The sequence below is a fragment of the Calidris pugnax genome, unplaced genomic scaffold (genome assembly GCF_001431845.1).
Source record: "Calidris pugnax isolate Ruff unplaced genomic scaffold, ASM143184v1 scaffold211, whole genome shotgun sequence".
NCBI lineage: Eukaryota > Metazoa > Chordata > Aves > Charadriiformes > Scolopacidae > Calidris > Calidris pugnax.
Window position 1 is genome coordinate 8046622 of NW_015091083.1, and position 15423 is coordinate 8062044.

At 49.4% G+C, this 15423-nt stretch overlaps 1 protein-coding gene across 1 annotated transcript; it reads right to left on the bottom strand.

Annotated features, from left to right (window-relative positions):
• Positions 1-13751: 13751 nt before the first annotated feature.
• On the bottom strand, positions 13752-15162 carry ANKRD9 (ankyrin repeat domain 9). Its single transcript, XM_014957720.1, has one exon. The coding sequence runs from the start codon at positions 14839-14841 to the stop codon at positions 13963-13965; it is 879 nt and encodes a 292-aa protein (XP_014813206.1). The 5' UTR covers positions 14842-15162; the 3' UTR covers positions 13752-13962.
• Between the last annotated feature and the right edge of the window lie 261 nt (positions 15163-15423).

Below are 15423 nucleotides of genomic sequence, written 5' to 3' on the forward strand. Positions count from 1 at the left end.
CAGCATGGAGCATGTGTTTAAAACAGCAACAAAAAAGTCTGAAATACATGTTTGTCTGTACGAAGAACGGATACATTGGAGAGCTGAATCCTGTTGATTTTAAGGCCTGCTGACTTCTTTTCATACTTGTTCTACGCTTAGTGGAGAGAACTTTCTCCTGTTCTTCCCTGCACAACTACACAATCCCGTGGTGCCTGTATAGAGCATTCCTGGGAGGAAAGCAGAGGGCTGTGTAGAGGCAATTGTGAGTGCTGTGTGTGTCAGCTTTGTTCCTTCCTCCCCATCTTGCTGCTTCTAATTGCTCTAGGACAGGAGTTGAGTCCAGGGAGGTAGCAAAGCAGCTCCTTCCACTTAAAAGCTTTGGCATTTTATGAAAACAAAAGTTAAAACCAGCAGGTTTTTGCGTTACCTTTAACTTTGTCCATAGTTCTTTGCAGGATGCTTTTCACCATTGCTGGCTGTTTGCAATATGGCAACTTCTTAAACCTGATTTTAATAGAAGACTTTCAAGATGGAAGGTGACAGATGGTTGGCTGGTTTTATTTTTAATGGGCAAGAGATGCCGTATCTTGCCAGATGAGTTTTCAAAGCATACTGAGCAAGGTGAGCTCAGCTTTCATTTAAAAGGACTTGCTTCATTCAGTCTCTTTAAGTTTCGCAATCATACATCTAGTGATTTCTCCAAGCCAGTTTTGGGAGCAGGGTGGCATCCATCTTCCTGTCAGGTTCAGAGACCTAAAGAATAATATTGTCTCTGCAGGACTGCACTGTTAAGAGCTAGACTTCAGTGCCTCCCATAGCACATTTGTTCTGGGCAGCGTGGACAGGTTCAGAGCCTACATGTGATTCCCAACTTTGGGAGTTTTGCCAGCTTCTGCAGCGGATAATAGGAATCTGTTGCAGATCTTAGCAAACGTGTGGTTTCTTAGGTCTATCTCTCAGGATTCTTGCTTTAGGTCCAGCGTTCCCTGTGACAGTTCCTGATGTCAGCCAAAGTATAAATCGCATCCTCGATCAGTTGTTACAAATGAAACTTCCTTCATGCTCTCTTCATGCTGAATTTCACCAAATTGCATGCAGTTTTTCATTTAAGAAGTTAGTGCTGTGGGGAGCAGCACAGCTCTTTTTGTGTCTGCCATCTACAATTTTTCAAGGACCCTTCAAGGGGTCACAGTGACTTGCAGCTTGAGCTGGGTGTTTTTGAAATCCAGTGTCTAATGGACCCAACAATTAGACCTGTCTCTGCGTACCCAGATAATTTGCATATCATTATCCTATTTGCTTTCTGCATTCAAGATTCTCATCCTTCATTTTTGATCTCTGTTAGTTTTACGAGTACCAGCTTCTACAGACTGAGTAAATTTAAAATAGTGATTCCCCAAATTCTTGAACGCGTTTAGTCACCAGTAAAGCTTCCTTGCAGATTTTCCTGCACCTTTTCCATCAAGCTTTTGATAAAAACCCCTGCAGAAGTTGTGCACTTCTGTAAACCAAATATGGTCCATCATTTGAGAATCACTGCTCCAGAAACACCTCTGCAGTAGAGGTGTGTACATATTCTTGCTTTCCCAAAAAGAATAAATAATCTGACAGCTATTGAAAATGAGTTTATTTTAGTTTATTAACATTGCTATCATTGATCTCTTGGCTAATATTTAGCTGTTTTCCCAACAGCAGATTTGCAGTGTCTGAATTCAGTTGTCATGTTAAGCTGAAGAAATACTGGTAACGATTATGACCATAACGTGGTATCTAGAAAAAGAAATGATCTTTTGATTATTTTGAAAAATTATTTTGTGAAAACACAGCTGGGCAAATAGGGAATATTGGAGTGCTTGTCTTTCATATTTAGTCCTATATAAATCCATGACAAAGCTTTCACTGCAATGGATCTGGATATGGCTTCAGGAATATTATTAGTAGGATCTGAGGCTTTGCCATATGACATCTCTAGAGGTAACTCTGCTTCTATTCAGCTAAGTAAGGGATGTTTTTGGAAGCCATCCCAGGCCAGTGATTTTGCAAAATAAATGCATCTACTTTGTATGAAGCGATAGCCAGGTACTGAGTGTCTTTTTTCCTTGGCAGTAACTCATACATTTTTAACATGGATGACACTTGGGAAAGGAACCATCTTTTTTCCCCTCCCTCTTTTTCCCAGTGTCTCTGCTGTAGTCCAGATAAGTAAGGAGTATCTTTGGAAGCCATCCTATGCCACTGATTGGGAAACAGGAGCATATCTTTTCAAAAGATAGTCAAGTCCCAGGGAGACCTGTGTAGTAGGTTTTGGATAATATTTGCAGGTTTGGTCGTGGTTCAGGGTGAAGATCTTCAGATTGCGTAGCGCTAATGTAGTTTCTTTTCTCTCTGATATTGATGTGTTCCTGTCCAGGTTACTACAAACAGTTGGAAACGTCTGAATTTCAGAAAAGAAGTTCTGAGAAAACCAGTATTAATAATAAGCTAAGCAGAGATAATGACTTGGGGGTGGGGGGCAGGGGGAGGGAAGGAATAGAAAGTCAAAGAGCCTTTGAAGTATACCTGCCTTCATCCATGGTTGCTAGGGTGAGTAGAGGTAATATGGTGGTTTTGGGGAATGCTGAAGAGCACAATTCTGACCCGTGGAATAAGAATGAGGAAAGGAGAATTAGGCTTAATGGCAGGAAGCATTTCCTCACAATACAGTTTATTTGGCTGTGCTGTTGTCAGGAAATGGTGACAGTCCCATTCCATGAAGCATTTAAGACTGGACAAAGGGGACAATCTCGGTAATGATATCAAGGGATGAGAACACCTATCGGAGCCATGTAATGTTTTGTTGCTTTGCTTGATTCTTTTATGTAACAATCCCTGTAATGATATCAAGGGATGGGAACATCTATCAGCCATTCAATGTTTTGTTGCTTTGCTTGATTCTTTTATGTGAGTGGTGTCATGTTGTTTTCGCTTCTGGAAGTACTCATGTCCTTTTGTGTTCTGTTTGGGAGATCTGAATGGCATTAACAGAAAGTCAGGGCTTTTGAAGGTGCAGAACGGGAAGCTGTGCATCTTTCATTGTTGTCGTTTGGTGCTGTGGGCACAGAAATTCTGCAAATCAGTCCTCCAGCTATTTTGGTTTATATGTAAGAACATTCAGGGCTTATTGATGGCCTGTGTGAAAACAGTGCTCTTTATTGTAAAGGAGGCACAAAAGCAACCAGCTGGCAAGTAATGCGTGTAACACCACCTGTAACACAAGTGGGCTTTGTTTGGTTGGTTTTAGTTTTAGGATCAGTACAAGAGCATGAGAGGGATTCATTTGACCTCTGATGATTTGACATCACAACAACCTGGTCTAATGGAAGATCTCCCTGCCCATGGCCAGGGGGGTAGAATTAGATGATCTTTAAGATTACTTCTAACCCAAACCATTCTATGATTCATAAAAGGCAAATGGTTAGACTTATGTGGTAAATCCATTTTTGTCAAGCTCTAGGTGCTGTTTTCAATAATTTTTCTCCCCAGAGGTGATGCCTCCACAAGTGGATGCTCACACTTAGTATCAACCTTTGTCTTCAACAGGTCTGAGCTGTGTGATGTAACCTCCCCCCCCCCCTTTTTTTTTAACTTGTAATTTTTCACCAAAACCATCCATCTCATGTATTTCTCCATGTTTTCTTGCGGCAGCAGCACTTTCTGAGGGGATGGTCAGCAGTAAACTTGTCTTTACCTACTGGCAGTAAACTTGTCTTTACCTACTGGCCTGTAAGGGAGGAGGGCAGGCAGACAAGGAACAGGAGTTGAAGGTTTGCTGCTGACAGACTTACTGTGCTCGGGAGCAGTTTCCAAATGCTGCTCAGAAGAGGGCAAACCTGAGTGGTGAGCAGGGTGGGGTGACCCTCACTAACCACAAGTTAAGGAGGGTGTCAATCTTGGACTTTACAACGAGGGTGTGGGCTTGATGGTCAGGACAAGTACATCCTACAGTAATAGAAAAGGGAGCAACAAACCAATAAAGAATTATGGTTTTCCACTGCAGAGGCTGGGGAACTGGGAAGGAGGGCAAGAATGCCATGATCACTGTGCTGGTGTTTCATGTTTTGATACTACAAAGAATACAGCTTCTCCATAGGGACAGAGCTCAAGACTTGCTATCGCGGTGCGTGCAGCCCTTTTGCCAGCTGAGCTAATAGCTAAATTGTTGGGTTTTTTTCCTTCGCAGACACCAGCTAATAGAGAGAGGTAGGACACATATCTTTCTGCCACACTATATTTAATGCCTGGGTCGTCAAGGCCACTTGCGGTCAACATGGCAGTAAAACAGCATGTTCAGTATGTGTCCCATTAGGAGGGGTGTCTCCTGCAGAGTCAGCTGCATCAATGTCAGGTTTGGATCCGAGTAAAGCTTCAGTGTAGCCTAATTAATGAATAGGGCCTGGTAAGGTCCCAGTCCGAAGTAGGGATCTGGTTGCATAAATTTCTATGCTTTTGTTTTAACAGGGAGTCTACACAAGATTTGTTTGGTATCTGAGCAACCAGTTTCTAAAGCATCGAATCCCAAGCAGGAGGCAGGAAAGGCTTCTTTTGATTGTGGAACAAAAGACTTCCGAATACCCTCCCAGCCCTGTATCCTTGGTCTGGTACAGAACAGTGCCACTTCTCCATGCACCAACCACAAATGCTGAAGAGGTGAATAGATGCAGATCCAGACCACCAGCTGGGACTTGTCACCTCCCAAAGTGAGTGCTCGGTGCTGCTTAGCACCCTCTGAAAGGCACAGCATTTGCTAAGCAGAGCTTTTCCTATTGAGCTGGAGCCAAGCTCTGTGTTACTCCTCCCCTCTTCGGCCTGGTTCTAGTTTGGAAACTTGCTCTGTCGCCATCAGGGGCAGCAAGGCAGTTCCCTCCCCCTTTTTTCTCCTCCCATCCTTCAGCAACAGTGGAAGGAGGGTGGGAACACAGCAGAGTCCTGTGGTTTGAGCGGAGCGCGGAGGATTGTGGTTCTCTTTTTGGCCCCAGTGGGCTTAGCTGTGCAGCAGAAAGAAACTTTTGCCTGATAACTCCCTGGCTTGTACAAGCAAAAATGCTGTTTGCAGCGTGGACTATTGCAGGACAAGATCTGCTGCTGTGAGCCTTGAGGAGTTAAGGAGTTAAAGGTCGCTGCTGTGGCCACCGCAGGCAATATTGAGCCAGAGACCTCTGGTGATAAGAATATTTGCTGATATCACTTGAGAAGAAGCTCCGGCTCAGAAGCTGGGATTTAAGTGCTCTGCGTCCCTCTAAACTGAGAAGGGGAGAAGATGTGGTGTGGGTTGGCTGTTCATCGTGTAGGCAATGCATCAGTACCACAGGCGTGTCGTTGCTAGGCATATCTAAGCATGTTCATAAGCATAGCTGATACCATGTGGTTCCAAAGAATTAGGACCTCAAGTTCTCACAGCATTCATCATACAAGTGTTGTGCTGCTTTGGCCCACTGTCTGCCTGGCAGTGCTGTCCTCCCCAACCCCTGGGTGCCTCCTGCTCTGTGCTTCCACAGGGATCCGATCTCCCTGGGAAGTTGGAGTCTCTTCACCAGTGATGGATGGCTTGGATGCTGGCCATGCTCTTCACCTACCACCATGCTGGTAGTGTGCTTCCCCTGCACTGTGGGGTGTAAGCAGTGCTGGAAGGGTCCAGTGGCAGACAAGAGCCTCAGGACAGGCTGTGCTGGGGGAGAGGGCTTTATTCCTGCGAGAAGGAGTGGAGGGTGGAGTGTCTCCCACTGCACACCCTGTCTGGGATGATGACCCTCAGGAGAAGCCATAGTCTCCTGAGAGATTAGACTGGTTGAAGCCAAGGGTTATGAGGAAATATACCTGCAGTCTTTCACCTAGAGCTTGGTGCCGTGGCCGTGGCTGATGGGGTGATAGCTTGCTGACCTACCAGGAAGGTCGAGATGATGTTGCTGGATATGGACTGCTCATCTCTGGCCAGCACGTCGTACAGAGCTGCAGCACCACAGCCAGTGTTGATAGTGAAGGCACCTGGGCGATACGTGCACTACCTTAGCCGTGCAGCTGGCATTTCACTTGGAAGGAAACAATCTGGTTTTACCCTTCTAAATATTCCACCAGACAAAGTGAGTCAGTGAGTGACTCACCTGGGCTGCCCTCCCGGCAGCCCTTACCTCAAGGCTGTCTCAGAAGGTGTTTTTCTGCCAGGGCGTTCTCAGTCTGACCCCTGCCCTGCTGCTGCTCCTGGCAGGGAAGATGAGGTGGCAGCAAAGCTGAGTCAAACCATAGCCATCTGAAGGAGGCAAACTTGAGGGAGTGTCCACCCCTTCCTGCTGGCACTTGAGTGTTTGCCCTCGCTTGCTCTGGGAGCTCTCTGATCTCATCTTGTCAGATGGCCGTGGCACTAGGGCTCTCTCAGTAGTTTTCCTAAGCCCTGTGGTCCCTAAGGTCCCTCCATCCCTCCTGCAAATATAAGTGAAAGAAGCAACATGTCCCTCTCCTCACAGAAGTGGGGGACAAGAAGTCGCTTGGGTCATCTCCGTTACTAGTTGAAGACTTTTGTCCAGCCTGCCTTTGGCCATAGCCCTGTCTGTGCCTTAACGAAGGACTGAAATCAGTTTGAGTCTGCATCCTTCTGTCTTGCCACTTTGAGTCACTAACCATCAGGAGCTTTCCTTATTGCAGGAGTGGGAGAGAGCGGGAGAGCACGAGCAGATGGTTTTGGAGGAAAGGATGTTCAAAACCTCAGCTCCTCGAGGGACTTAATTCTCTCTCTTACTGTGAGTTAGAAATTACTTATCCTTTTAGGCTTTGCTCTCAAATGCTGCCTCAAACATTGTCAGGGAAATGACACCACATTAAAAATATGAATGCGATGTAGTATAACGTGTTTACTATAATTTACTTGCACCATTAAAAAGAAGAACCCTAATGATTATAAAATAAAGCCTGAATATAAAGAGCATGATGCCAAAGAACCACCCTTACATCAAAACAGTAATTACCGCTGGGACCGGAACAAAGGAGCGGAGGGACAGTTTTGGGCCGGGGAGCTTTGCTGGCTTAATTACAAAGGAGCGGAGGGACAGTTTTGGGCCGGGGAGCTTTGCTGGCTGAGAGAGAAGATGGGGCTGCCCGGTCTTCCAGACAGGGTCAGGGCCTGTGGGCACTGCCCAGTCACTGGTGTGTGAGCAGGAGGTGGGAGGAGAGGCAATTCATCCTCAGAGCCGTGAGGCTGTGGGAGAGGAGCCGTGGCGAATGGGGTAGGAGTCGGGGAGCCAAGCGGCGGGGAGGATGCTGTCCTCCTCGGAGCTGGAAACTGCTCCCTGTCCTGGCTGAGGCATCAGCCAAGTGCTTTCTGCCTGGAAGCCTCTCTCTTCCCTTGGCCCCCTTCCAGTGCTTTCCACAGAGGAGCCCGAGGGAAGGGCCTGGCTGGCACCCATGCTCTGCTCGCCTCCATGTTGAGATCCATGGAGCTTCCTGCCTTTGTGTTTGCCTTGGGTGGGGAGTGCAGGGAAGGGGACACTGGCCCATGATCTCCCCTCATATCCCAGGCTTGAAGGTGTCTGGCCATGGCTTAGAATGGGTTGCATCAGGCCTGACTTTGGGAATTGAATGTTTTGGACCAAATATGCTTTCCTGAAAGAAACTGTGTTTCCCATTAGACTGGTAGTAGAGGGGATGTAACGAGGGCTGGTGTGAGCTCACCCAGGGCCCTGGCTCAGGACCTTGCTGAAACCTTGCTCACAGAGCTGAAGCCCAAGTGTGGGACAGATCAAAGCCCCCTTCTGCCTTCTCTGCTTCTCTGAAGTGGGTCTCTGCCTCCCCTCCTTGCTGACTCGGATCTATTCTGGTCAATTCTCGCATTTGTATTAGGAAGTGATTAATTTTTCCTATAGAAGAAGTAGGCAGGGTTGATGGCAGGGGATGTTTTGTGGTTTAGGGACAGACAAGAAATCAAGGTGATCTAGATGGGACCTTTGCTTGGCTCAGCCACAAGTTCCTCAGAGAGCTTTGGATGCTCCACTGTTTAAATATCTATAAAGTAAGGTTGGACTTAAAGCAGGTCCTGCAATCAATCAGATGTGATGGGTCCAACATGGGAATTTCTGGCTCGTGTCATACACAGTTTAGACTAGACGACTAGACTTTTCTGACTTTAGCAATAATTCCTAAACCTGATGAGTTTGTCATCATTTGAGGCTTCCGAAGATTTGCTTTGATTTACGTGGTCTTTCCATTTATCAGCTAAACCACTGGGCAAATAGATGCCTGTCCTTTTCAGAGGTTATCAGGGCAAGCAGGGGAAACCTTTTTATCCCAGCTGAACTTGGATCGATTTAAATTTAGCAGTGGTGAGGGATCTCTGACATTTTTGCTGTATTCCTATTTTCTGCTATGAGTGATGAGTTATGTTTTGCAAGAGAGCTCTGCTCCTTCCGTTCTTGTGCTACACATGCGTGTGTACCGGCTCGGTGGAAAGAGTGGGATTAAATCAGTGTAAGCTGCAGCCTTGCAGCACCATAGATGGGGTTCTTGTGCGTGACAACAGAGGACAGTTTGGTGCGGGCTGAGCAAATAATAGGCAGAGTTTCTCTTTCACACATCGGAGGTGGAGGAGAGACCACTGAAGCCAGGCTGGGCCATTAATGGTGATCTAACCTCAGAGAGCTTCTGACACCGACCGGTGATGGAAGTACTGATATTAACATAGGTGTTAGAAAAGTTGGTTTGTAAGGATTTACAGTGCTGTTTAAATATTAAGCACGTGGCATGGGTACTTTGTTTGTCTAGTTGGGAACACTGGTCTGAAAGTGGGGTGATGCAATGCACAATGATCTGCTGAGGTCAATGGATTTGTTAGATTTCAAGTCAAAAACCTCTATGACTTGAACACCAGACATAGGACAAATAGGGATTAGGAAACAAACCTGGCACCCTGGCCCATTTCTAGTCTGTGTCTTTCCATGCCTCCGTGCTGCATCTTTGTCCTTGCCATTTTCAACTTTGTTTTCAAAACTGTCTGTCATTGCAGCTGTGCCTGTAGCCAAGGCCTCCTCTCCCTGCAGGTCTTGCACTTGGTGGTTTCCCACTTCCTTTTCTCTATTTTTACTTAATAATGCCTGCCTCAGGTTGGTTCAGTTTGCAAGACTTGTCCACACGGAGGAGCCTGTTCTTTAACAGCCCTCTCCCTCTGAATCTCTATGAAATCTTTACCTATTTTCTTTGTGCAGTGCTAAGTTGAAGTTAGGCTTGACATTCCGTATCTATACATCTTCACGAGCAGAGTGATTTTTAGGTGTACTTAATACTTGCACCTTCTGCTAAATTTAAGGTGCCCACCTCTGGCGATGCTCGTACCAGGCTGTGACTGTGGCGAGGAGAAAGATGCAGATTTATGGCAGGACAGTCCATCACAGAGCAAGACTGAGACAGATGTTACAGTAAGGGATTTTTTAGACTATTTAAACCACCTAATTTTGTGTCCACATCAGTTTAAATTATTTAACTACTCAGTACTTTGAGTAAAAGACCACTGTTAAAGATGCCAAATCAATCTTTTACACGAGTTACTCAAAATTACAATATACTTCAGCTCCTTCAGCAGACCCTAGACAGGCCAAACTTTGTAACTCCTGAAATATTTAAGGGAGCTGCAGAGAGGAGTCAATTGCAAAGAGTCAAATATAAGAGTAACCCTGTGCTTACTCGGTCCCCTTCTTTTCCGAATGGAAGTGTTTCAGGCCTTTTTCGTCTGTCACAGCATGTAAAACCACTCTGTACTAAAAGGTGGGTAGCGTATGAATATTTTGTTTTGGAAGTGCTTGAGCAACACGTGGGAAATATTTATTATATTTCATCACTGTTCCACAGTAGAAACTACTATTCCTCCTTTTAGAGGAACTGGCTGTGACCGAGCTTTTCAGGAATGCTGTCTCTATTTACTGCCTTTCCATGCTTTTGAAAGCGTTTTGTACAGATGAGTAATTTCCTCGTGTGACCAGATTAACCTGTGCAGGTAAGAGAGAGGCTTTTAAATATGTATCTCTACCCCTTTGCTCTCATGTGTGTGAATCTGCCGAGAAACCTTTGTGGGCAGCTCCCTGACCCCAGCGCTGGCAGTCCTCTTCTGCAGAGCCGTAATGACTGTCCGTGTCTGCTTTATTGAGCTCGTCAGCGGTGTTGCAACTGGCACTAACTGGCATTTTTGCTGACGGCCTTCGCCAAGAGATGGAGAACTGAACGGGCTGTGGACCCTGCACTCCACCGTGCTCCAAAGGTGGTGGAGGACACAGACGTGCTGGCAAGTCAGCCTGGGGAAAGCTGATGTCACTATTGCTTGGTCTATAAACAAAGGGCTTCTGTTTCCAAAGCTGAGAAGCCCCAGCCTTTTTTCCAAGCTGTGAGGCTGTTTGAAAAACAAGCCTGGACCCAGTTGGGGGAGTGATGTGTGTAGTCACCGGTGTTGTAGTCTGCCCACAGTTCCTCCCAGCCTCCCCAGATTAAGCATCCCAGACACATCAGTGAGCCACGCGTCCCGAGGTCCATCGGTGACCTTCAGCAGAGCCATCCCAGCACGGGCTCAGCGAGAGGCTTGACTTCTGTCCTAAAATAGCAGGAGGGGCAGAGCAGTTTAGCTGACTTTGGCCCCGTGGCAGCCAGCACACCGAGGGGACCCTTTCTGTCTGTTGAAGCAAATTACCTGCGGGCTGGAGGGAGGGCTGCAGGGAGTCACAGGGACAGCTTTGGCCTCGGATTCTTGTTTTTTGTTAATGGGCTCGTTTTAAGGTGTAGGACGTCCCACCCAGCCTGTCGAGCTGTTCCAATGTGTAATTACCCTCACAGCTTGGGAGCTGGAGTGTCTTCTAGTGCTCAGTTCCAATTGACGGTTGGACAAGATGATCTTTAAGGTCCCTTCCAACCTAGAAGATTCTGTGATTCTGTGATTCAGTCCAACTGACCAGCTCCCCACTGCTGAATCTCATTATAATCTCATTTATCAGGCAGGCTGATCAATCTTTCCTCCCACCCCCAGCTCTGTCTCTTCCCCCACCTCAAAGCACTTTTCCATGTGCAAGTGAGACCTGGCTGCTTTACTTTTCTCATCTGTTTTGGAAGATGCTTCCATGTCGTTCTTACAGAGGCAATGGGGAACATATACTCAAATAAAGAATGTAGCAACATAGATATTTTTTTTTAATTAAGCGGCTAAGCAAGGGATTAGTTCTTTGGATTTCTGTATTTTTATTATCAATAAGGTAGCTGAAGAGAACAGTTAGAGCTGTTCTCTGCTTTCTAGCAAGGGACCTAAATTTCCCATGGTAATTAGCTTGAGCACGTATCAACTTGGTTTCCTGGGAAAAAGGAACATTTGTTCTTCCAGGAAACATTTTCAGTGCCATCAGTTTAAGAATAGCAATTTTCTTTCTGTTGCATCTCGAATTTCAGAAGTATGGCTTATCTTTTATTGTGCATGCAGCAGGGAGATTATTTTAGATGAAATACCACTCTGTTCTGCTGAAGCATGAACAGCTTATAGTGCCTCATCCTGTGTTCTTTTTTCCTCCTCACCAAAATTAATTCATGAATAGAGGAATTTGTGCCTTGAACGTGGCCTCTTCTCTCCGAGCGCATCAGTTCCTTGATGACCCCAAAGGGAACGACGACGCAAGTGGCAAAAAATTTGTGCCTCGAACGTGGCCTCTTCTCTCCGAGCACATCAGTTCCTTGATGACCCCCAAAGGGAACGACGACGCAAGTGGCAAACGGCTCCCTGACTACACATGGAAGCACTGAAACCAAACCCTACCCTTTGCACTGACGACTTCCAAGAACAGAGGCAAAGCTGCAGCGCTGTGGCCTCGGAGGTTTGTGTCGCTGCAGCGCTGGCAGGGGCAGTGCCAGTTTCACAGGGAAGGCAGCAGCACGACTGCCCCGAATGCTGTAGAGTAAAGGTTGTGGAGCAGAGAACCCAGAGCTGTGACCTTTGCTCAGGACTTTGATGTGTCTCAACACAGGCACTGGAGGCAGGACATTACCCCCTGAAGGGGGTTTTGAGCTGGAGCATCTCAGAAGGAGCAGCTGGGGGAAGGGGGGGTCTCTAAGCTGCTCCTCTGGTACCCAGAGTGGGCACTGAGGATGCCACAGCTCTCTCAGCTGAAGCTAAGCCATCACGTCCTGCTGGGGGCTGGCAGTGGAGGGGCTGGAATCCACCAAAAAAAGCCTCTCTGAGGTCCTGGGCTGTTGCCATACCTACATAAATCCTTCTGGGCACGGCACGAGCGGGCTGGCCCTCCTGTTCCATGCTGCCCTCCTCACCCCACAGCCATCACCCAGAGGGGCTGCAGGGCCCGTTCCTGCCAGAGCAGGAACGTTTTTGGCCAGAGCAATGTGTTTACTCCCGCTCTTATGGCTTATCTTTTATTGTGCATGCAGCAGGGAGATTATTTTAGATGAAATACCACTCTGTTCTGCTGAAGCATGAACAGCTTATAGTGCCTCATCCTGTGTTCTTTTTTCCTCCTCACCAAAATTAATTCATGAATAGAGGAATTTGTGCCTTGAACGTGGCCTCTTCTCTCCGAGCGCATCAGTTCCTTGATGACCCCAAAGGGAACGACGACGCAAGTGGCAAATGGCTCCCTGACTACACATGGAAGCACTGAAACCAAACCCTACCCTTTGCACTGGTGACTTCCAAGAACAGAGGCAAAGCTGCAGCGCTGTGGCCTCGGAGGTTTGTGTCGCTGCAGCACTGGCAGGGGCAGTGCCAGTTTCACAGGGAAGGCAGCAGCACGACTGCCCCGAATGCTGTAGAGTAAAGGTTGTGGAGCAGAGAACCCAGAGCTGTGACCTTTGCTCAGGACTTTGATGTGTCTCAACACAGGCACTGGAGGCAGGACATTACCCCCTGAAGGGGGTTTTGAGCTGGAGCATCTCAGAAGGAGCAGCTGGGGGAAGGGGGGGTCTCTAAGCTGCTCCTCTGGTACCCAGAGTGGGCACTGAGGATGCCACAGCTCTCTCAGCTGAAGCTAAGCCATCACGTCCTGCTGGGGGCTGGCAGTGGAGGGGCTGGAATCCACCAAAAAAAGCCTCTCTGAGGTCCTGGGCTGTTGCCATACCTACATAAATCCTTCTGGGCACGGCACGAGCGGGCTGGCCCTCCTGTTCCATGCTGCCCTCCTCACCCCACAGCCATCACCCAGAGGGGCTGCAGGGCCCGTTCCTGCCAGAGCAGGAACGTTTTTGGCCAGAGCAATGTGTTTACTCCCGCTCTCCTCTGCCTGACAACAAGCACCTTGGCTCTCCCAGGGGAACAGAGGGAACTTTTGCAAGGAAACCAACTCTTATTTATGCATATTTTAAAATACGTTTTGTTTGGCTGCACATCCCTGCCAGCCTCGTTTAGGGAAGCTTTAACAGCATCTTGCTTCTCTTTGGTTTTGTATACAAGACAAGGAAGTTTTCATCTGTGCCTTTAAAAAAAAAAAATTTAAAAAAAAATCCCTATCCCTGCCAAGATTTATTAGGAGAGCTGTAGAAAAAAAAGGAGTCATCCTGTTCCAGGACCGCGAGGCTTATGTAAGAGGGAAGTCCTAAGGAAGGGAGACTCCCCCACCCCGCGCACGCTTTTCCGAGGCACGTGCCACTTGGGGGTTTTCAGTCGCTCGGCTGGCGTTTTGATCGCATCTGCCACGGGTTTATTCAGATGTATTTACAAACATATTCTCCCACATCATCCCCCCCCCTCCCCACCCCAATTTGTACATGCTGTAGAATGTTTTTATAAAATGAGGTGAGTACCTCACCTCACCGCAAGGATCTTTAAATAAAATATATTGTAAAGTGCCAGATACAATTCGTTTAAAAAATACAGTTCTAATTAAAACAGGTACTTGGCTGCTGCGTTAGCAGCTTTGTATGCTGAGAGGTTTTTTAGCACAACGGTCTGGTTCCTGTGGGGTGAGCGGGGGGCTCTCAGCCACCCCTCTAGCTCTCCAGTTTCAAATCCAAAGGCTTTAGGAAATGGGGCAGAGGCAGATTGTCCAGAGCCTCCGGGAAATGCTCAGGTGAAATGGTCCTGATCAAGACACGCATGGCCCCCACGAACAGCGAGGGGGGAGCTAAGCCCACCAGGCACTGGAACCTGTTCTCCCCCAGGAGGTCCTGCCACCGCTGCCGGTTGTCCAGCAGCTGCTGCTTCATGGAGAACTGGAGGTCCTGAGGCACGAAGAAGAAGAGGCAGTCGAGGCAGAGGAGCTTGGCCCGCGCGTTGGTTGCCGGCGTGTGGGACATCTGCTGGAGCAAGGTGTCCAGGGGGGTGTTGCCGGCGCTGTCCCGCAGGCAGGGCGACGCGCCGTGCCCCAGCAGCAGCAGCAGGCACTCGGGCCTCACCAGTTCGCAGGCCACGTGCAAGGCCGTCTTGCCGCCCTCCACGCGGCTGCAGCCCCGTCGGTCCAGGTGGCCGGCCCTGTCTCCCGGCGGGAAGGCCTGGATGGCCTTGAGGATTCGGAAGAGGATGCGGACGCGGTCGTAGCGGACGGCCATGGCCAGGTGCGGGGCCGAGGACTGGCAGCAGCTGAAGCTCTGGCTGGGCACGGCCAGGGCGCTCTGAGGGAACTTAGTCAGGAGGTGGCGGGCGTAGGGCTGGTGGTCGTGGACCAGGGCGTAGAGCAGGGCCTCCGAGGGCGAGTACACGCTCACCTTGCCCCCGTCCTCCCAGTGGAAGACCTCCATGGTCCTCATGTCCTCCAGGAACCAGACGGGCAGCAGGTCCCTCACCGCCTGGTAGAAGGCGAAGGAGGATTTCTTGCACTGCTTCTGGGACTGGGCGCCGCGACCGCCCACCCACCGGACGCTCCAGGGCATGGCGGGCAGCCGGGCTCCGCCGGGGGGCTGCCTCCCACCCCGGTGCACTGAGCCCGCATCGGGCTGAGACCTGCGGGAACGGGAAGGGGCGGTCAGTACCGAGCGGCCGGGGCGCTGCGGGGGCGGGGGCAGCCGCAGCGGCCCCCGTTGCTCCGGACAACACCCCCGGTGGCGCAGGGGGCGGCCGTAGCCCGGGTGCGGGGGAGCTCCCTGCCACCGGTGCGGGGGGGGACACGCAGCACCACCGGGACTCCCGTGGCCCCGGTACGGGGTAACGGCCTCCGCTCCCTGCACAGGACGTCCGTAACCCCGGTACACGGGAACGCCTGACAGCCTGCCCCCCCCTCAGCGACCCTCCGCTCCCGGTGCACCGGGATTCCGCCCCCCCTCGCCGCGCCGCTCCCGGTGCACGGGACTCCCGTATCCCCCATACAGCAGAACGGCCTCCGCTCGCTGCACAGGACGTCCGTGTCCATCCCCCTGCACGGGAACGCCTGCCTCCCCGCCGCCCCGCTCCGCAGCAACCCGCCGCTCCCGGTGCACCGGGATCTCTCCCCTCCTCCCGGTGCACCGGGATCTCCC